Source organism: Balaenoptera musculus, chromosome 15 (assembly GCF_009873245.2).
Source record: "Balaenoptera musculus isolate JJ_BM4_2016_0621 chromosome 15, mBalMus1.pri.v3, whole genome shotgun sequence".
In the NCBI taxonomy this organism is placed as follows: Eukaryota; Metazoa; Chordata; class Mammalia; order Artiodactyla; family Balaenopteridae; genus Balaenoptera; species Balaenoptera musculus.
The window spans coordinates 1,875,001-1,897,486 of record NC_045799.1 but is presented as its reverse complement, the minus strand read 5'-3'; the positions used below and the strand labels follow the sequence as shown (position 1 = coordinate 1,897,486).

Sequence of the window (22,486 nt, the reverse complement as noted above, 5' to 3'; positions counted from 1 at the left end):
GAGAGGATTAACGAAGCAAAAAACATCAGAAGAAATATTCAGGCCAAAGTGTAAAGAGATATCCAGAGAGAAAACGCAAAGGAAAGAGTAAGAGATATTTGGAAAATGGTAAGAAGTTCTAACATGAGTGTGTTTGGAATATGAGGGGGAGAGGTAAAATGGAGCAAAAGTAATATATGAAAAAATATTGGCAGAAAATATTCCAAAACTGGCAACAGACATCCAAGCATAGATTCAAAAAGCCCTATGAACTCTAAACAGGATAAATATAAAGAAAACTGCACTTAGGCACTTTCTTAGTCCATTCAATAGGCTATAACAAAATACCATGGACTGGGGTGCTTACAAACAATAGAAATTCATTTCTCACTCTTCTGGAGGCTGGAGGTCTGAATCAGAGTGGCACAGGGTCAAGTTCCCATGAGGGCGCTCTTCCAGATTGCTGCCTTCAGACTTATATCCTCACATGGCAGAGAGCAAAGATAGGAGGCCAGCTCACTCACAACTCCTGTAAGGACACTAATCCTGTTATGGAGACTCCATCCTGATGACCTCCCCTAATCCTAATCACCCCCGAAAGGCCTCACCTCCTAATATCATCCCATTGGGAGATAGGGTTTCAACAAAAGAATTTTGGGAGGACACAGTCCACAATAGGCATTTTAAGGTAAAATAGTTGAAAACAAAAGTCAAGGAGAAAATCTTGGAAGCAAATAGAAAAGACAGAGTTTCTTTGAAAGAGGAATAATTAGATGTAAAACTGACTTCTCAACAGGAACTATGGAGGTTGGAAGACAATGGAATGATATTTTTAAAGTGCTAAAGAAAATAGAATTCTATTATTCAGTAAAACGTCCTTCACGGAGTAAAGGTGAATAAAGACAGTTTTAAACAAATAAAAACTGAAAGAATCTGTCACAAGTTGTGTTCTTCAGGCAAAAATAAGATGATTTGAAGTAGAAAACCAAGAATGAGAAGATTAAGTAGATGGGAAAATACCAGTGTATAATTACAGGGTAATGTTTTGTGGGATGTAAAGAAGATGACTCAAATTCATGACAAGAATGGCATAGATTTTGAGAAGGGACAAATGGAGTCAAAGGGATCTAGGATGCTTGTGTTGTCCTGGAAGACGATGGAAATATCAAACTAATATGATACTTGGATGAGACACATCATTAAGAGCCATAGTGATGGATACGTTACTTTAAGGTGCACATGAAACACTGACCACGACTGACCATAGTCTAGGTCCAAAAGTAAATCTTAACTTCAGGAGTTACCTAAAGTCTGCATAATGTCTAAACTAGCACTAAATTGATAAAAATGTATCTGTTATAATAACAGATATTTATTTCTCTTGGAATTTTCATATAATTCTAACACTACCATATATGAAGGTCTTATGCTATAGCTGGATAATTTAGTATTAGTAACACAGCACTGGGCAGGGGACAGCTAAATTCTCCCTCCATTCTAGATGTATTTCTTGTTTAAATATTGTCACCTTTTTTAGTCTTCATATTTAGGCAGTATTTTTTAAAAGACCCTTAAATAACATAATTTGTCATTTTCCTCAGTAATCAATATGAATTTTCAAATAAACATGCTTCTTAAACAGTAAAAAAGAGTCACAGGATTAAGTTCTAACATAATAGATGGAAAATAGAATAATAAAACTTATCAATCCAAAAAAATGCAAGGAAAGAAAAGTGAAATGATAGAATATATGAGATATTTGTCTTTGAGTAAGATGGTAGATTTACAAATATATTATTAATTATAATAATTGAAAATAGATTCACTCATAATTAAAAGAAAACAAATTGGCAGGTTATATTTTTAAAAATCCAACTACATGCAGCTTACAAAAGATACATCTAAAAAGTATAAGGATAAAAAACAAATACCATATGCTAACACATATATGGAATCTAAAAAAAAAAAGAAAAAGGTCATGAAGAACCTAGGGGCAGGATGGGAATAAAGACGCAGACCTACTAGAGAATGGGCTTGAGGACACGGGGAGGGGGAAGGGTAAGCTGGGACAAAGTGAGAGAGTGGCATAGACATATATACACTACCAAATGTAAAATAGCTAGCTAGTGGGAAGCAGCCGCATAGCACAGGGAGATCAGCTTGGTGCTTTGTGACCACCTAGAGGGGTGGGATAGGGAGGGTGGGAGGGAGATGCAAGAGGGGGGAGATGTGGGGACATGTGTATATGTATAACTGATTCACTTTGTTATAAAGCAGAAACTAACACACCATTGTAGAGCAATTATACTCCAATAAAGATGTTGAAAAAAAAAAAAGTATAAGGATAGAGAAAGTTGAAAGTCAAAGCATAGGGAGGGAAATACCGTGCAAATACTAATCAGAAGAAAGTTGGTGAGGGCTCTGTTGCTGTAAGAATGAAATTCGTGTGCACTTGTAACATGACTTCAGAATATTTGAGCAAAAATTGATAGAACTAAAAGGAGAAATAAATAAGTATACAATCAATGGTAAATTTTAACAAGTATCTCTGAGTAAGTAGTAGAACAAGCAGACAAAATGTCAGTAAGGAAATAGAAGATTAGGAGCACAGGATTAAGACGTCTGACATTAGTGAGATATATATAAAACACAGAAACCGGCTGCTGCTAAATACAGATTCTTTTCAAGTATACCCAGAACATTTACCAAATTTAGCCATAGGCTGAGCCTTCAAGCAAAATTCAACATGCTTCAAAAGTTTAGAATCAAACATAGTTTGTGTTCTTACCTCAGAGCAATTAAGCTAGAAATCGATAACAAAGAAAATAACTGAAAAATCCCCATAGATTTGGAAGTTAAGTAAGTGCCTTCTTATTAACCCTCGGGTAGAAAAGAAATCACATGGAAATGAGAGAATATTCTGAACTGAGTAATAAAACTAGCTGGATGTAGCTGAAGTCACACCAGGTAGAAATGCATAGCCTTACATACGTATATTGGAAGATAAAGAAGGCAGAAAATCAGTGATGTTAACATTCACCTCAAGAAGTTATAAAAAGAACAGGAAATGAAACACTTTGTGTTTCAACACAAACAGAGGAGAAAATAATGAAACAGAAAATAGTAGAATCAACAAAGACACAAGTTGGTTCTTTACTCAACTGTAGACTTAGTAAGAAAAAAAACCTGCAAATAATCTCTATCTAGAATGGAAAGAGGACATCATGACCAATCGCACAGACATTAGAAAGGTCATTTGCAGGCATTATGTCCAATTTATACCAATATATTTGAAAATATACGTGAAATGGATAACACTCTAGAATATAAAATTTACCAAAACTAACGTGAAAGGAAAATCTGAACTGTTTTATTATTATGAACAAAATTTTAATTCAAATTTTTATCACAAAAAAATACCCACACCAGGATGGCTCCACTGGTAAGTTGTAACCAAGCTGTAAGGAGTTGAAACTCATCTTACAAGAGGGGTCACTTCCCCAACCAAACGGGCACCATGCTGAAACCAGCAAGAACCTTGCCCAAAGCCGGCACGAACCTTGAAAGAACAGTGAGAGAAAGGTCACTACGTGCCAGTCCACTCATAAATAGAGGGGAAGAAAGCCGAGGCAAAATAGTAGCACACTCAAATTCAGCCATGTTTACATGGGATATATAATGGCCACATTCGTCTGTTCCAAGAATGCGAGATTTGGTTTAACGGTTAAAAGTTAATCCAAGTAATTCAACACAGAATAAAGAATAAACATCACATGGTCATCTGAATAGTGACTGTTAAATTTAACTTCATTCAGGATGAAAATATTCTACAAATTAGGAAAAGAAGAGACCATTCTTAATCTCACAAAGGGTGTCCACAGCAAACATCCAGTCTACAGTCGGAATACTCGAAGCCTTCCTTGACATCAGAAATAGGACAAGGACACTCTTACATTACACGACAGAGCTTCAAGCCAGTGAGGTCAGGGAAGAAAAAGAAATTGGAATAAATAGAACTAGCGTTATGTGTAGCTTATATAATTGTGAATGTAGAAAATCCGAAATAATCTGTAGATAAGTAACTAGAATTAATGAATGATGTTAGCAAGGGCACTGGATATAAAAGCAATTGCACCTCTACGGACCAGGAATAAATAGTTAGAAAATAAAATCTGAACCAGATACCAATTACAATAGAATTAAAAATTATAGTTATAAACCTAACAAAAAGTTTTCAAGACCCTTACATATTACTGAGAACAATTAAAGAAGATCTTTAAAAATAGAGGGATGTGCCCTGCTCATAACATAAGAGACTTAAAGTTGTGAGGATGTCAGTTCTACCCAAAGGTTTCTATAGATTCAATACAATCCCAACAAAAATCCCAGCATGTTTTTTCTTTTCTTGTCTATAGAAGGGTTAAGAGCTGACTTTAAATTTTTAAATAGAAATACAGGGGGCCAAGAATAACCTAGAACCACACAAAGATGGGAGGACCTGGTGTTTCGGACATCAAGACCACAAGTAAAGCAACCAGTTTCTCGACCTCACCACTATTGGCATGTGGGACCCGATCATCTCCGACATGGGCCGCCCTGGGCACTGCAGGATGTTCAACAGCATCCCTGGCCCCCACCCCCTAGATGCCAGCAGCACCCCAGCACCCCCACTTGCACCCAAAGCTGTCTCCAGTCATTGCCAAATGCTCCCCAGGGGCAAAATCACCCCATCGGAGAACCACGGAACTACAGTAATTAAATGGTGTCGTTTGAGAGCAAAACAAATGGAACAGAATAGCCAGCCCAGAAAAAATACTTAATGTTTTAAAAAATCGTCTTCATGGAGGTTTAACTTTTATTCAACACAGTTCACCCACTTCACACACACAACTTGATGAACCTTGTCAAATGCACATGGTGCCAACACTTGATTTGTTTGAGTGGCACCAGATGGCAAAGGCCAGAAAGCTACAGCCCACAGGTCACGTCTGACCTGCCACCTGCCTTTTGATGGCCTGAAAGCTAAGAATGGTTTCTGTATTTTTAAATGGTTGTATAAGTGCCTGTATTAATATCCTCGACTTTGCTTCTTGGCCTACAAAGCCTAAAATATTTAACTATCTGACCCTTTAACAAAAAGCCTGCTAAGCCCTACTTAGAATAGTGGGTGTGGACTATCTTTTCAATAAGTGATGCTGGGCCAGTCGGGTACCCTTAAGGGGAAAACGTGAAGTGACCCTGTACCACACTCCACACCCCAGATCAATTCCAGGTGGATTGTAAATCTGAGTGTTCAAGACAAACCAAACAAATGGAAGAGAATATAGGGAGTGATGTGTGGGGAAAGCTGCCTTATACACAACCCATGAAGCACGGGGTATCCAGGGCAGGTCGATGATTGGACCTGGTTACAAATAAGAAGGTACTCATCAGAGCACATACTTAAGAAAGTGAAAAGATAAGCCAGAGCCGGAGAGAGGATATTTGTGACCCTTAATGACTGACAAAGGAGGCACGTCCAGACTATATAAAGAGAGCCTCAAATCACTACATAAAGACAGATAACCTAATGATAGAAGAAAAAAGAACACAGGCTGTCCACCAAAGAGAAGAGCCGGGGGTGGATCAGTGTGAGGGCCTGTCAGCCTCAGCAGCGCAACGCAGATTAAAGCCGAAAATCCACCAGAATGGCTAACCTTAGAAAGACTGGAAATACCAAATATTGGTGAGAATGTGCCGAAGCTGGAGTTACCGTGGGTTCTTGGTGGGCGTGCATAATGGTGCAGCCTCTCTAGCAACAACGGGCATTTTCAATGGAAGTTGAATATACGTTTGCCTGGTTGAGAGGAAAACTGTTCCTCTTCTCACACTTCTGACACCAAAGGTGTAGGTTTTCCACCCCAGCCGGTTCTCTGACTTTCCGTGGACACCAACTAGGTGTTCTCTAATTTAATTCAGTTCTGACACTCGCAGCCCGGAGTCAGCGCAGACCCCGCAGGCTCAGGGTTCAGTCCCAAAAGCCCACCCCGCTTCAGGCGTCAGTTACAAGTGGTGGGTCTCCAGGTTACTCGCTTCTGCCCAGCTTGGTTCCCACGACCCCCACCTCAGTTCAATAATTTGCTACGATGGGTCACAGAACTCGGGGCAACACTCACTTACTATTCCTGGTTTACCATGAAGGATATTATAAAGGACACAGAGGAGCATCCGATGAAGAGTTACACAGGGCGAAGTCTGGAAGGGTCTCAAGTGCAGGGGCTTCTATCCCTGTGGCAGCGATGGGGTGCACTACCCTCCTGGCACGTGGACGTGTTCACCACCCTCGAAGCTCTCCACACCCCAGAGCTTAGGGATTTTTATGGAGGTTTCATCACGTAGGCATGATCGATGAACTCGACCTCCAGCCCCTCCCCTCTCCCCAGAGGATGGGGGGTGGGTCTGAGAGCTCCAAGCTTCTAATCATGGCTTAGGCTTTCTGGTGGCCAGCCCCCTCCAGGAGCCCACCCAGAGTCACCTCACTAGAACAAAAGATGCTCTCTCACCCAGGAAATTCCTAGGGACCTAGGAGCTCTGGGTAAAATATTCCTGTCAGCCCATCACTGCAGAGATTACAAGGGTTTTGAGAGCTCTGTGTTGGGAATGGAGGGCAAAGGCCAAATGTGTAGTTTTTATTATGCTGCTGGTTTCAGGTACAAGCCCAACGGAAGTGTGTACACATTCGTACCAACAGCTCTGCACCAGAATTTGATAAACCTGAAAAGAACCCAAACACTCATCCTCGTTAAGTTGGATAAGTACCTGGTGGTGGATTCATACAGTGAATTTCTATATAGCAGCAAAAATGAACAAAGCAACAGGATGGGTAAATCTCACAGACACATATCGAGGGAGAGAGGGCAGGCACCCAGGCAGGAAGGTGCAGACTGTGAGATCAGACGTGGACAGCTCAGAGTGCATGTACAGCCGCGCAGGGGACCGCTGTGGGAGGGGAGAGGAGGTGGCCCTGGTGGGGGCCTGAGGGACGTGAGGGGGTCCTGGGGGCAGGTGTTCATCCTGTGATCATTCGTGTGTCTGTTCACTGACGTTTCAAGCGCTTTCCTGCATGTCGTTTCTAATTCACGATTTTCAAACATTTTTTAATGCATGCAGAGGGCTTCCTGGCTGGGTTTGGAGAGGTGGGGAGCTCAACAAGAACGTCGCCAGCAGGAGTTGTGTTAGCAGAAGTTTCTAGAAACCCAAGGGCCTCCTTCAAAGGAGCCATTTGCAGCATTAAAAGTCCCGAGAAGCTCTTACCAAAAGGAGCCTTGAAGCAAATCCCTGGAGGAGGGCGCGAGGGGACCCCCTAATTTCCCGGTTCTGTAAATTCCATCTCTCCCGTGTCAAGGTCCCGTCAAGCGCAGTCTCCCTTGTCCGTTATTCCAGCAACTGTGGAGCCAGCAAAACTGACAGCTTTCCAGTTAGGTGAACCATAAAAATTTGGCAACTTCTCCCCTTTTCCTTTCCTTTCTTAGCAACAATTTAAAGGCGGTCTTTTTGTGGGTAATACAAGCAGGGCTGGAATCTGGAAGAACATTTTTGTGTGCAGTCTTGCAGGAAAGCTGATAGCAATTCAATTAGAAAATGTAAATGAGGTCACGTATTTCCCACGGGAGTGCTGAACCGCCCCCGAGGAATCAGAGCAATATTCCAGCCTAACAGTAAATACTGAAGATAAAGTTCCTTGCACCGTTGTCATCTGACTGGCTGCGGTAGCGTTTGGAATTGTCAATGGGACCTGTGGGTATAGTTTGCAAGAAAGAAACTCTTGTTTATGAAACTAATATTGGGTCTTAGAGTGTGTCAGCATCTATGAAAGATATACTCAGCTGAGCGTTACCCTGCAGCCGGACCAGGCCCAGATGCTGAAGCGCCTTCTTTCCTTGGGGTCTCTGCCTCCCCGGGTGGATGGGCTGAACTTTTCCCCCCAAAGTTCCTGTGTTGAAGTCCAAACCCACAGAACCTCAGAATGGGACTGGGTTTTCAGATGTGATTAGTTCAGGTGACGTCCCTAGGGCGGACGGATCCTAATCCAACATGACAAGTGAGCTTATTAAAAGGGGAATTTGGACGCAGACACGCTCACGGACAGAACTTCGTGTACAGATGAGACAGGGATCGAGGTGATGCTTCTACAAGCCAAGGAACCCCGAAGATTGCCAGCAGCCACCAGAATCTAGGAGAGGGGCTGGGACAGATCTGCCTGGCCCTCGGGAGGGACAGCCCTGCCACGCCTGGGTCTTGGCCTGTGGCCTCCGGAACTGAGACATGAACGTCCGTTGTGGAAGCGCCCTAGTCTGTGGTGCTTTGATTCGGTGACACCAGGGCACTCAGTCACCAGGGGTGTGGCCAGTGCCTTCCAGCTGAGGTAGACGCCCGGCCCTGGGGGTGTGCCGACAGGCCCAAGGCAGCCTCCCGAAGACGGGATGCGAGTCTGGAGCCGGGCATCCAAGCCAGCGGTCCCGATGCCTCAAGTGCTCTCCTCACCTCTGCTTGCGTCTCCACGACCGGCGAGGACGAGTCTTGCCAAGACCCCGATTCTTTAAGCCCCTGGGGTCCATCACCCCATCCCCACGGTCTGCCCCCTGCGAGTGGACAGAGCCCATCTTGGTATCATGGATGCCCAGGTTGGTTACAAGACAATGGAATGGAGAAGGCCTGGTTGAGAAGCAATTCCTGCAACCCCCTGGCGGTGCAGCCCCTAAGGAAAGTCTGGCCCCCGAGCGGCCCTGCGTCCCAGCATCACCCGCTTTCCATGAGCGCCAGAGGGCTAGTGGCCGCGCCTAAACGCCTACACTGCTGACTCGGAGTTTCAACCAAAGGGGGCCCGTGGGGCTTTCCACGCCAGGCGTCACCTTGGGAAAGCACCTGAAGGTCATTAGGTGGAGCCAAGTAACAGAGCGCACACCTTCAGAAAGTAGCAAGACGGTCCTTTTATGCTTTTCCAAAAGACGGCCTCAGTGTGACTGAGAAACAGCAACTCCCAGAAAACAGACAACAGTGAGGTCAGCGAGCTTGCAGACAGCCGTCCACGTGCCTGTTTTCCCCAGGAGGACGGCAGCTGCGTTAGTGAGTGATAATGACCTTCTCGCTCCTGCCGGTTCAGACGGTGCCGCCCACGCGGGCCTGCTTCAGGCGCGGGCTTGACTGCCTGGGGGACGGCGGGAGAAACAGGTGTTTCCTTCTCCACGTCAGAGACCGCGCAGCTGCCAGGAAGGAGGCTGTCCCCTGTCCAGAGTCCGTGGTCATGACCACAGCCCGGCGGCCCGCCCCGGCGATGGGCGATCGGTAATAGATCTCAGCGGATGCGCGGAGCTCCCCAGAAGAGTGCAGCGTTTAACTCTGCCAGCGTGAAGGCACGAGTGATTTCTAATTGCTGGAAGGTGTGTTTTCTGCAGTTGTGGAGAGCCACCCTCGGGCGGGGCTGCCGGCGGCCCTGGGGTCGGCAGGAGTTACATGGTGGAGGAGGTCCAGCTCGGGCTGTGTTTCAGGCTGCAGACGGCCCTGAGCGAGTGTCGGGGTCAACCCTTCGTTTTGCCAAAGAAAGGTGCCCAGGGTCCCACAGCCCAGGGAGAAAAGCATCACGGTCGTTGGTCACTTTCCCTGGCCTGTCCTGGGCGGGGGGTGGGGGTGGCGGTCGCAGCCTGGGGCACCGTCTCATGGAGATTTGAGGGGGACGAGGGAATGAGGGTGACGGGTGGCTCACTGACTCCCACGGCCGGGGGGAGCAAAGGGCATGAGAAAGAGGGGCCACTGCCAGGCAGGGAAGCCTCGGACACGCAGGCCGGGGGAGAGGAACGGACTGCACGATCCTGCCCTGTCTCGTTCCTGTGGGCCAAGGTGCGAGACCCCGAGGGGGCAGGAGAGCGGCGGGCGCGCTCGAAGGACTTTGAGCCCTGAGAGTCAGAAAGAGCCCACGTCGCTCCCTTGGTCACTGGGTGAGTGAAGGCTGTTTGCATGTCCCCGCCGGACACTTTCTAACGTTCTAAGATGCAGCGGCATCACCGGGAATGGTCCCACGAGGGCGGCGACAGGCCTGACCACTGAGCTGCAGCCACGGGGTGGACTAAGGGGGGGGTGCCTGGCGGTGGGGCTGGGCCGGGAGAGGGTAGAGGCGGCCGCTGTGTCCTGGGGGTCAGGAGGGTGACATCTGAGTGGAGACCTGAGATGAGAGAAGCCAGCGTTCCCACAGAGGAAGCATCCGCGGGCTGGGGGAGGTGGCCGGGCAGGTCCCTGGCCAGGCGGCCCTTGGTCAGGCGTCTGAGTCTATTTTAGGGCGTGTCAGGGCCCAGCGAGGGCTGAAAGCGGGGGAGGGGGAGGTTCCTTCTGCTGCAGCCCCGGGTCGGCCAGCACGGCGCCCGGCCTGCTTCCTGCTTGTCTCTGCAGGGCTGGTTGGCTAAGTGGGGTGGAGGCCCCCAGGGGCCGGCCCAGCCCCGTCTCCCGCCCCGTGGGGTCCATCACCCCTCTCTGCTGTGCTCTGGCCACTGTCCCGTCCCTGCCCTGGGAGGTCCCGCCACCCAGTACCCCTGCCTGGATCCTAGAATCTCCCCTCTCTCAGCTTCTCCTTTTCCTGAAACAAAACAAAAGGCTCAGAGGGTACGAGGCCACGCCCACCCCACCAGATCCACCGCTCTGCCCCCATGTCCCTATGGGGGTGATGTCCCGTCACTTCTGCAGGACCTGCCCCGCCCCCAGCAGTGCTCTTCGCCTCTCCTGCAGCAAAGCAAGCGCTGTGATGTGAGTACAAAAAGGAGAGGAGAGAGACCCTCCCTCACTGCCTGTCAAACGCTAACCTTCCTCCTGACCAAAGCCTTCCAGAATCACCCACACCAACAAAACTGACCATTTTTCTCACTAATTGACACCAATATGAGTGACGCCACTCGGTCCCACTGCTAACAGCTCCAGGAAAAAGTCATACATTTTGGCCTAACTTGCTAATTTAATTTTTTTTTTACTGGGATTGTATTTTTTTTTCTGTAAACTACAGAGTAATTTCATTTACGTTGCTCCTGGCAAAACATAATTTTCTGGATTCTTCAGAGCCAGTTCCCAGCCAGGGTACTCGAAGGAGATGCCTGGAGACAGCTTGGCTTGTGTCAACGGGAGGAGTTGGGGGGCGGGCGGGAATGCCGCTCAACACCCTGCAAACGCGCAGGACACCCCCCAGAGGATGCCCTGGGTCCGCACGTCAGCTCGAGCCGGGCAGGGGCAGGCGGAACTGCCCAGGTGCTGGGGGTCCTTGCCGTGCCGGGGGGCGAGGATGTCCGAGCAGCCTGGCCGGGCTCGTGGAGGTGACACACACACACATACACACACGGTGGGGCGGGCTTGTCTGAACATTCGGGCATCCCCCCAACTTCCTTACCGTGGCCCGTAAAGCAGACACGTCCTCGCCTGTGCTCCTGTCCATTACACCTGCATCCTGCCTTCTCCCAGGGCTGCACAGGTGGGCACATAGTCTTGTGTCTTCATTTCTGGGCGGACACAAGGCTGAAGAGGGCAAGGGGTGTGCTCCGAGCATCTGTTAAAAGAAGTGTGGTTTTTTTGACACTACTTAAGAACGTGAAGCCTTCCCTCGGGATGATGGTGATGGATACGAGTTGCCTAAAGAACCGCGTCTCAGCTGTTCCCCCAGGGCTGCTCCCACCCTCAGAGTCCCCGGCCCATCTGCCTAGGACACGGGGGCACTGGGTGCCAGGGTCGCAAAGCACAGACAGCATCTACCCTCCATGTCAGGGCGCCCCCTTCCGAGCCGAGGAGCAAGGAGGGGCCGAGGGAGTGGCCTGAGTTCAGTCACAGCCCCATGAGCCTGGGCCAGTCCCCGGACCTCTGCCCAGGTGTGAGTGAGCACAGCACCCGCCCCTCCCTTCCTGGGCTGTCATGGGCGTGAGTGAGCAGGCGGGAGGGGGTGTCCGCCCCTGCCCCCTGCCCCGCACACAGCGGGCAGCGTGTACAGGAGTGTTCGCTTAAGACTGTCCTTCCAAATATAGATGCACAAGGAAATAATCATGCTATTTCATTCAGGAAAACTTTCTTTGTATGATTTTTATGGGAATTTTCAAAACAATCTCCCCTTCTTAGAAGAGATCGCAAGTAAGAAATACCGTAGTGCTTTGCGGGGCATAGATAGGGCATTCGTCTTCCCTATAGTGTCGTGGATGTAAAAAAAAAACCCACTAAGTGCCTTTTCAGAACCAAACTCATGCAGATGTTTGTTTAGAATGGCTCCCATGCTCTATTTGTTAAAGAACGGAGATATCTTTCTGTTGTTTTATTTCGTGTTTGTTGAATACCGTTTTATTCTGTCGGTCCTCAGCTACCATGGAAACCAGGCAGACGGCTGCAGACAGAACCCTAGTTAAATAGTTTAAATATACATGCTTGCAGGCAAACAAAAAGTACCATTTTTCAAATGTATATTGAAAGGGAAGTCGAAGGTAGAGAAATGAACTATCTGTATAGGTTTTGGTGCCTCTTTTTTTTTTTATGAAATCTAATTATCCTCAGTGAAAGTCAGTGCTGGGTTTGACATTTGGGAGAGTTGAGGAGTGGGAGGATGCCGTTTCCCTTATTGAAGCATGTTTAACGCAAAGCTATAAGGAAGCAATGAAAGCAGGAAGGCTGGTGAATCAGAGACAGAGGAGAGGGTCGTAAACAACATTGACATTTGGGGAACGAATCTCATCTACCCTTGTTGCAGCATAAGTAGTGTTAGCCCACAATGCAGACATGGCATGTCATTCCCCAAGTGTTTCATTTTGAGTACAGACCCATGAAATTCGTAACCTGGGGGCCCCAAGCCCTACATTGGTCGTGTTTCCGTGGCTGGGACGAGCCACCTCCTTCCCCAACATCAGGGCCACCGAGAGGGTCAGGTGAGACTCTGTGAGCGGGTCTTGGTCACTCTGCATGTAAGAAGGTGCAGGAGCCTACAGGGCTGGACGCTGGACGCTGGTTGAAAGGAAAGGGGTCCCGGGTTTATGCCCCAGCGATGCTTCGTGCGGTGGGACACGCGGGCTGGTTGACCTTCGTGGCAAAAGAAAAGCAGCCCCGGCCTCATCAGGGCTCCATCCTGAGGGCCTCCCCTCTCTGCATCTCGCGGGAAGCTCAGTGCAGGTGCAGGTCCCGGACCCCCGTCCCTCAGCTGCGCACCCACTGCCCAGAGAGGGGCTGGACGCACTGCTCCTGGGCACACGGCCCAGTCTGGAGACCAGAGAGCAGGGAAGACCAGGGAAGTTAAAAAACACAATTCCCTCCCGCCTGCCCATCCCCTGCCTCCACATTCAGGGTCCACGGGGCTGCACTGCCAGTCAGGGAAAGAAGATTGCACAGGGCACCTTCCCAAGAAGGCACTGCCCTGGGTAATGAAGGCCCATGATTCCATCGGCGGAAGGGCCGGAAAGCTGACCCCAAGCCCCTTGGTCAAGAAGTGTCCTCGTGGACGTTGGCGGTCAGCTCGCCTGGTTGGCACGTCCCACGGGGAACTAACTTGAAAATTTCCCCATAAATTTAGCTTTTGTTGAATTGGGTGGACTTGTGTTCATGCTATTTTCTCAAAAGTGGGGGGAGTTTAGGGTGCTGAGGCAGGGCGGCACAGGACCCCACGGCTGCGTGGGAGGGCCCATGGGGGGTCAGGCTGTCATCTGTGACCCCATCTTCGAAGGTCAGGGCTGCCAGGCGCTCCTTAGAAATGCACCGGGATCTGGGAATTTTGAAGCCGTTTTCATATCCACGTTGCCTCTTGAGGGCAGTGGCTTCTGCTGGGCCATATTCTCTGGAGAACAGTGGAGCTCGCTGCACTTTGCAGAAGCGGCTGGGCGTCCGTGGGGTTCCGTGTATGGGGCGAGGATAGGGGTGTGTCCAGGGCTCGGGCCAGAGGGGTGGCTTTGGTGGTGGTGGGTGCAGGGCACATGCACAGGACCCTGCTTTTGCTCCCAGGTCTTCAGAAGTGGCAGTTGGGTTTTTGGACTTTTTGTATCTTGTTCATACTTTGCCCCAACTGTGCCGTGGGTGCAGTTCTTTTTAGTCCCTTACAGTTTCTTTGTATCTGTTGCTCAAGGAGACGTCTGTCCAGGTTCAAGCCCTGCAGCAGAGGGTCCCGGGTCCCAGGTCCCTGCCTGTCTCGCAGTGGGACGCGTCACCTACACTCCCGCCACCAGGAGAGGTGAGCACTACATATCGTTTATTCGCTGCTAACCAGCTGTCACCCTCCTCGAACCCTGATGACTGGGGAGGGACTTGCTGCCGTGAGGACAGAGTCTGGATTGTTTATATTCCCTGCTCAGTGTCACTTGTGAGTGTTTTATGAGTCACCTATTTGCTTGTACTTGGCTCTTCATAATTCTGTGTTCCTACCAGGCGAGTGGTTGGGTGATAGAAAAAGATGACAAATGATAACTTTTTGCATGTAGATTGGAGGAAGTGCATATGACTATCGTCCTTCCCTGACACTTTCCTCTCTCTCTTTTTTTTTCCCCCCTTTTTCAAAAAAAGGAAAAAAAAAAAAAAAGAGGCGATAATTTAAAACCTGCCCCAGGTCAGTTTTACATTATTCATCTTTCACTTGTGAATGATGATGGAAAGGAAATGACTGAGCTTCTTCCTAATGTCGGGGAGTCCCTGAAGACCTCACCTAGAAGTCACACTTGATTACGCTCATAATCAGACACAGAGAGCAACCTTCCTTACAAGGAGAGCAGGCCCGGGCGGGCACAGGGCTGCTGGGAGCTTAAGAAGATAAGATAATGTAAGATAATGTGCCCGGTGAGGAGCTAAAAACAAAAGCCACCTCGGGAAGGCGGGTGTGCAGGTCACTGCTGGGCTCCAGGTTTGGGCTGGGTGCCAGGAGAAGGTGGGAAATGATGACTTTTGGGGGAGGATGGCAGTCGTGCAGCTTGCCTGTGAATCTGGGGCCTCGGCCTTCCCGTGAGAATGGAAGACGGTCCTTGTCTCCATTCCTCCCCTTTTCTCTTGAGTTCACTGAACTGTGTTCCTGAGCATGGGGGCTTTGTCACTTTGTCCCTGGAGAGAGGATGCCTACGCCTGAGACTGGTCCTGAAAACCTGCCGAGAGAGGAACGCCGAGCCCAGAGACGAGGTGACCTAGAAGGATCTTAGACCCCCGTCCTGGGCTCCGCAGACCCCCACGCGCTATAGGCAGAGTGGGGGTACACACCCCTCGAGGGGGACCAGCCCAAGCAACCGCACAGGCACGGGATGGCGTTTTGTCTTTGCCAAGTGCGAGTCCGTTGGGGCAGTGACTCCGTAGCTCACCTGTATCGCTCAGGAGCGAGACCACCGAACCCCCCAGGTTGTGACGTGAAGAAGCTACGCTCCAGAAGGTTCCCCAGCCTCCTGCCCACACCCCAGCTGCCCCCAAAGCGCAGAGCTCGTCCAGCCCCGGAGGGGGAGACGGAGGCCCAGAGGCAGGAAAAGGCTCATCCCGGGTCCCAGGCCCGGCGCTAGGACCCCGGCCTGGGGAGGCCCCTCCCCTAGTAAATCACCATTTCAGGGCATCGTCCGCAGAATGAATCTGATGCTAAGCCTGTTTGGTGAAGGCTCAGTGGGAGAGGCCATCTGAACTGAGAGATGCTTTGTAAATAAGAGCTGATTAAGAAGCAGACGGATTTAGGGCCTCACGAATGAGCGTCTGGCCTCTGCGTGGTCTGTACCTGGGAGCCATGGCCCCTACCCTTCCTCCGCCCCTTTTGGGAAAGGCCCGCTGCGGGCGGAACAGGACAGACGCGTGTCCTGAGCGGTCCTGGCCCCTCAAGATGCCCCTGTAAAAGCCCGTCTGCCACCCCTTCCTGGGGCCAGGGCTCCAAGGGGTCCCCAGGGCCCAAACGCCGGCACCCCCGCTGCACACTGTCCCCCGCTCAGCGGCTGCTGGTCGAGTCCCAGCTACTCCCTGGGGTGGGCTGGGCTGGGCTGAGAGCCCCATCAGAGGACCAGGCGATTTCCTCAGCGCTCGCCATCCTGCAAACCCGCAGGTACCAGCTTGGCTGGCTCCAAGGCCAGCGCAGCAGTCGGGACCCTCCCCGAGCCCCACCAGTTACAAGACCTCTGACTTGGGCTGAACTGTCTGTGAGGAACCAGTGATGTGGAGCCTGGCCAACCTGTCAGGGCCGGGCTGTTGGTTTTGAGAAAATTGTGACAGAGAGAGAGACAAACAAAACACACACGTATGTACACGCATGTGTATATGATACATAAGCACACAGGCACGTGCACATATATGTGTGTGCACGTGTGTCTCTATGTGCCTGCCCCTGTACACACATGCGTGTGCCTATATAGGCCTGTAGGTGAACATGCACATGTATATCAGGAGCATAGAGGCCACATTCATGTTATCACCCAACACCTGCCATCGCTGGCTCAGAAACACGGGTGACCGGGGTGCAGTGGGGAAATCGGCGGCTGTCGTCTGTTCGGAAATACCTTCGAGAGTGGCCGGAAACATGATTTACCATTAGTATGATTACGCGTCGGGGTTCGCGTGCCGCACTCTGAACGGCCCGAGGCCCTCGTGGGTCCAGAAGCGCGTGCTCGCGCCATCAGGTGACGGGGTCATTGTCATCGTCGCGTTCCTCCCCCAGAGAAGTGGGTGTGTCTTCCCAGCTGAAGCTAGTGCAGGTCTGGCATTGATCTTCGCCAGATTTTGTTATTGCATTTGTCTCACAGCTTTAAAATAGTAGCAAATATGTGCAATTTATTTAAACAACACTAGGGAAATTAACGCCGTGCAAGTTCAGCCTAAGCAAATGAAGACAAAGCAGGTTTTTAAAAGGAGAACGGCTCGATGAAAACCTTGAAAATTCTGAGTCTAAAATTCAGAGGCTCCGGTGAGCTTCTACAGGTGCCCAAGCATCAGCGGGCGAGGCAGACCTGAATCCTCTGTGCCGCACGTGGGAGACGTGGGGGGAGCCGGGACGGCCAGGCTCCGCCTCCCAGAGGCCGTGCTTGTGGCCGGGACCCCTGCCCCAGCACCCCACACACGCACGCAGACGCGCTCAGAGCAAACACCAAGCGGGTCCCCTCTGCTGAGGCAGGCGCCTGCGCCGGGTGACCCTCGTTTCCTGTGAGGCCGGGAGTCCCCGCAAGGTCGTGCGTCTGTGGCGCGTGGCAGTCCCCTGGAGGGCTCACTGAGCACACACGGCAGCCGTCAGCACAGAGGTGGGGAGTGCAGGCGGGAATCTCACACTTGGCATTTCTCACTTGGAAGCTGACGCCGCGGGAACTCAGAAATGCCTCTGCTGGTCCGAGGTTTTTCACTGACGTCCTTGGGCCTCTCCGATGGGAATGTCCATGTCTGCCCAGCCCACCGCGCACTGACACGAGGACCCGTAGAGGGGATGGGGCCTCATGAAGAAACCCCAGAAGTGAGGGGGGCACGCAGATCCTGCCCCTGCCTAAAGAGCTGTGTGGCCTTCAGAAGTTACCTGGCCTCTCTGAGCCGCCCGGTCGCCTCCCTGGTAGAGGGGGGATGACCTTCTTGCAGCCTTGGCAGTAGGGAAGATGCAGGCAGAGACGGTGCAGAACGCTCAGTGCCCACACGGCGTTGGCTGCCCCTGACACGTGGAGAGCACGTGGAGTTGTCTGCGTCCTGGCTGCAAGGTGGGGTGTGTGGCCAGGACCATCCTGAACGCTGTTCTGTGATGCTCATCGAGGAGCCTAGAGATGACCCCACCCCTGTCATCAGGAGAGATGCAGGGTTGGTCACAAGGCAGCATCTGTCAGTTTGACTTGAAGAGACGTTGAGAGAATGTCATGTTTCCGTAGAAATCAAGGCCGCTGGGGATGCACACACCTTGCATGGATCCTTCTGATGAAGGATGGGAAGCGACCTAGGGAAGCCTTTTGGTTTTTAATTGCTGCAGACTCTTAAGTGCAGGAGCTCAACACAAAAGACAGCTGGGCCCCTGGTGGGGAGAGTCCCAGAGGGGGGGTCTCTTTGGAGTGTGGCTTGTCCAGATGGATTTTTCCATTGATGTAGCATCAAGTTTTGGCATTCAGGACTGATACTTTTCTTTTTTTTAATGAGTTTTGTCTACGTGTGTCTAACTTATTTCTATGCAACTTTTTTGCAAAAGGGAGTGGGGAAGGTTCAACGGGCAGTGCCAAGACCAACAGGTTCTCACTGGGTGGGAGCTCAGCTGGAGGATGGGGATCCCGCCGTGATTGGAGAGGGGCCGCCGCTGCCTAGGGCCTCCAGCCAGCTCTGTCCTCTCTGGCTTGGGCTGTCCTGGTCCGAGGTCTGTCTCTGCCCCGTGAGCTCTCATATGCTCCTGGCTCTGAGACTCGGAGTGACATGAACATCAGCCATGAGGACGGTGCAGAGACGGCCACACGGGGCACCTTGAAGATAAACATGGAGGCGATATAGGTGTAGATGTCTCGTGTATATGTGAGTCCTGTTGGCTCTTCTAATTATACAATTTCATGTACATTATAACACTCAGAAATACAGAAAGGTAAAAGGAATAAATTAAAATAAAAACTCACTGGTGACCAGAGAAAACCAGAGTTTACATTTCTACGTATTTCCTTCCAATCTTTTCTCTATCCTTTTAAAAAACATGGGGACTTATGCTGCCTGTATACTTTGGTGCCATTTCTCCACTTCCTATTGGTGTATGGAATTTCTTCATATCTTCGAAGAGTAACTTCTTTTTTTTCTTAATACATCTTTATGGAGTATAATTGCTTCGCAATGCTGTGTTAGTTTCTGCCGTACAACAAACTGAATCAGCCATATGCATACATATATCCCCATATACCCTCCCTCTTGAGCCTCCCTCCCACCCTCCCTATCCCACCTCTCTAGGCCGTCACAGAGCACCGAGCTGATCTCCTTGTGCTATGCGGCTGCTTCCCACTAGCTATTTTACTCTTGGTAGTGTATATGTGTCGATACTACTCTCGCTTCGCCCCAGCTTCCCCTTCCCCCGCCCCGTGTCCTCAAGTCCATTCTCTATGTTTACATCTTTATTCCTGCCCTGCCACTAGGTTCATCAGTACCGTTTTTTTTTTTTTTTTTAGATTCCATATAGATGCGTTAGCATACGGTATTTGTTTTTCTCTTTCTGACTTACAGAGAGTAACTTCTAATGACACGTAGTATCCCAAGATATGAACGTAGTGTAATGCATTTAGCTATTATTTACTACCATCAGACTTCCAGAATTTTTTCCTGGTATTTTTACTATTTCACATATACATAATGTTATTATAAAGACAACTACAATGAACATCTTTATTTGGAGGGTTTTGTCCACATGCAGTTTCGTTGGGACAGATTTCCAGCTGTGCAGTTACGAGGTCAAAAGCGAGGACCATTTTTGAGGCCCTTGATAGTTGTTGGCAGAATGCTCCCCCCAGCAGTGAGGAGCCCCACTGACTTCAGAGCAGCCGACATTCAGTCCCGCTGGCTCTCGCCAGGCATGGGCTCTTATCAGTCTAATTTCCATAGCAACCCTTGGAATTCAGTGCTGTTATCACCAAGCCTGTTTTATAAAAGAAGTAGCTGGAGCTGAGAGAGATTAAGGGACTTGCCCTGTGTCACATGAATCTTTGGTTGCAGGTAAACATAAGACACCAGGTCTGTTTAACGCCAAATCCCACACCCTCAACCATCACCCTCTGCTGACTCACTCACAACACGCTCCTCAGGGGGGAGGATTCATTTTGTTTACTCTTGTCAGTTTGATGGGTGAGGAGGCTATATTGCTTTAATTTGCGTTGTTTGATGACTGGACATTTTTCATGAGTTTATTGATCCTTTGTATTTATTTTGCTGTTAATTATCTATTTGTGTCTTTTTCCTGTTATAATAAAGTTCCAGTTTTTTCTTACTGATTTGTGGGAACTCTTTATATAAAGGCTTTTATATAAAGCCTTTATATAAAGGCTCTTAGCTCTTTGTCAGATTTGTTGTAAATTCATCAGTTGCTTTTAGGGTATGTTTTCGTAAACAAGGGTTTTAAGTTAAAATGTATGAATATTTTCCTTTGTAATTTTTTTCCATTGTTTTGGGCTTAAAAAGCCCTGATGTACTGGTTAAAGAGTCAGCTATATTTTCTTCTTTGTTTATGGTTTCTTAACCCCCATTTAATCTGTAGTCCATTTCTTTGTAGAGATGAGGGTCTTGCTAGATTTTTTTCCCTGACACGTCCCCACTTTTCCCAACACCATCCAATCTTTCCCTGGATCTACGATAGTACAAATTCTAACAGATGCCTTTTCCTCTGCAAAACCTAACCAGGCTTCTTTTCCTCTTCTCTCCCTTCCAAATAACGCTGCAGAAAGGAAAGAAGAGTGCAGCCCTGGACCCTGTCCAGCCGCCGAATGACACGCTGTTGCCGTGGCCGCAGCATCAGAGCTCCAGTGGGCTGAGGCGGCAGAAACGGGACTGGGTCATCCCGCCCATCAACGTGCCAGAAAACTCCCGCGGGCCCTTCCCACAGCAGCTGGTGCGGGTAAGTGGAGACCCTCCTGCCAGTGGGGAAGCTCTCAGCTTTAGCCCCTGCCTCTCCCAGGATCTCGCGAATCAAGTCTGATGGGCTCGTTCCTGGAGCCTGGGACCGGCTCTGCACTGGGTGTCTAAGAAGGTCAAGAGTTTGCCTTTTCAGTAATGAGATGAGTAATACACAGAACAGAGAAGAGTCGGAAGGGCAGTTGCGTCCTCCAGGGTGGACGGGCTGCTTGCGTTGGGTCCTCTGTCCCCGGTTACTGTCCAGTGGCTGCTCTGGTGCGTGGAAGGGGATGGGACGGAGGCTTGGGTTGTGACCTTTGACCTCTGACACCGTCCTTTGGGTCTGCACGTTCACACTTCTTCCCTATTATGACTAAGATATTGAATGGAGAATGATGGCTTGTCCGCGCTGACCATGATCTTGGTGAAAATTCAGAGGTGCTGAGACTGAGCCTGAGGTGCCAGGGGGCAGTTCTGTGTCCCTTCCCTTAGGGTCACCTGCTCCCAGCAGCCACCATGAGGCGGCTTTTCCTCAAGGACAGAAGGACTCATTTTGCAAATTTGTTTTTCAATAATCAGGGCCATCAACCAGCATTATCTTCTTCCCTTTGAAGGAAAATTGCAACCCAATCTGAGCAACAATTTGATAAAGTGGTGGTGAGAACCCTATTAAATAATCCCATCCATGGCGGGCGCCTCTCCCCACCTGTGGAGTTAGGGCCCCTCGAGTGTTATTAAGGCGTCAGCTTCATTCCTTGGCCTGATTGGTCTGTTTTGTTTCCTGTTCTTTTTGATGCAGAAAGCTGGGGGGTGGGTATTAAAATGCAGAGATGAAGCAGCAAACCTCGCAGGGCCCCCCAGGTCAGACACCCCACCATACACACCACGGAGACGTGTCGTGACTATCGCCCTGCCTTCACCACATGTGACGCTGTGACTTAGTTTGGTCTTTGTTCCTGTTTCTGGCCAGAACTCGTAAAACTCATGCAATTTCCTAAATGATAAGAGCGAAAAAGATGTCTGCAGACATCCATAGCAAACCCCTTCTAGCACACCTGAGCTTACATGCATGAGGGGACTTTTGGGAAGTCCCAAGGGAACCTAAGGCCGGGGCTAGCCACCAGGGGTACCAACCCTGTGACTGCAGGGCTGGGACCTTCACTTTCCCCTTCCCCCTGCCGCCCGCCCCAGGAGGGAAGAGGGGCTGGATGTTGAATCAGTCACCAGTGGCCCATGATTTAATCAGTCGTGCCTACGTAATGAAGTCTCCGTAAAAACCCAAAAGGACGGGGTTCAGAGAGCTTCTGGGGGGTGAACACATGGAGATTCAGTGAGAACGGCACTCGGGGAGGGCGTGGAGGCTCCGAGCGCCTTCCCTCACCTCGTCCTACACCTCTTCCATCTGACTGTTCCCGAGTCATACCCTTTACAATCAACCAATAATCCAGTGAGTACACCGGTTTTCTGAGTTCCATGAGCTGCTCTAGCAAATTAATCGAACCCAAGGCGGGGGTTGTTGGAACCTCAGATTTACAGCCAGTCGGTCAGAAGCTCAGGTGACAACCTGGACTTGGCAATTGACGTCTGAAGTGGGAGCGTCTCAGGGGACTGAGCCCTTAACCTGTGGGATGGACGCCCTCTCTGGGTAGATGGTGTCAGAGTTGAGTTAAATGGTAGCACCCCCAGCTGGTGTTGCAGAGAATTGCTGGATGTGGTGACACCTCTGGCGTCAGAAGTGCCGTGTGTGGCAGTCGTGGAAAAAAGGAGGAGCAGGAGGGTGTGTCCAGCTCAGCATATCACCAAACACAAGTGTGTGTGCCCGTCGCACGGGGGAGGCCAAACAAACCAAAATGTCGGAGTTTGGAGCAGAGAAGGGTTTACTGCAGGGCCAAGCAAGGAGAATGGGTGGTTCGTGCTCAAAACCTCAAACTCCCTGATGGTTTTGGGGGAGAAGTTTTTATAGGCAAAACTTGGGGTGAGGGCTGCAGGGTGTGTG

The 22,486-nt window shown here is 49.8% G+C and overlaps 1 protein-coding gene across 1 annotated transcript in view; it reads left to right on the top strand.

Moving 5' to 3' along the window:
- CDH4 (cadherin 4) overlaps positions 1-22,486 on the top strand; it is a 566,254-nt gene that overhangs the window by 406,289 nt on the left and 137,479 nt on the right. The window contains exons 4-5 of the mRNA XM_036824123.1: positions 14,078-14,182; positions 20,321-20,494. Coding sequence (XP_036680018.1) covers positions 14,078-14,182; positions 20,321-20,494 — 279 coding nt within the window. The remainder of the gene's footprint in view (positions 1-14,077; positions 14,183-20,320; positions 20,495-22,486) is intronic.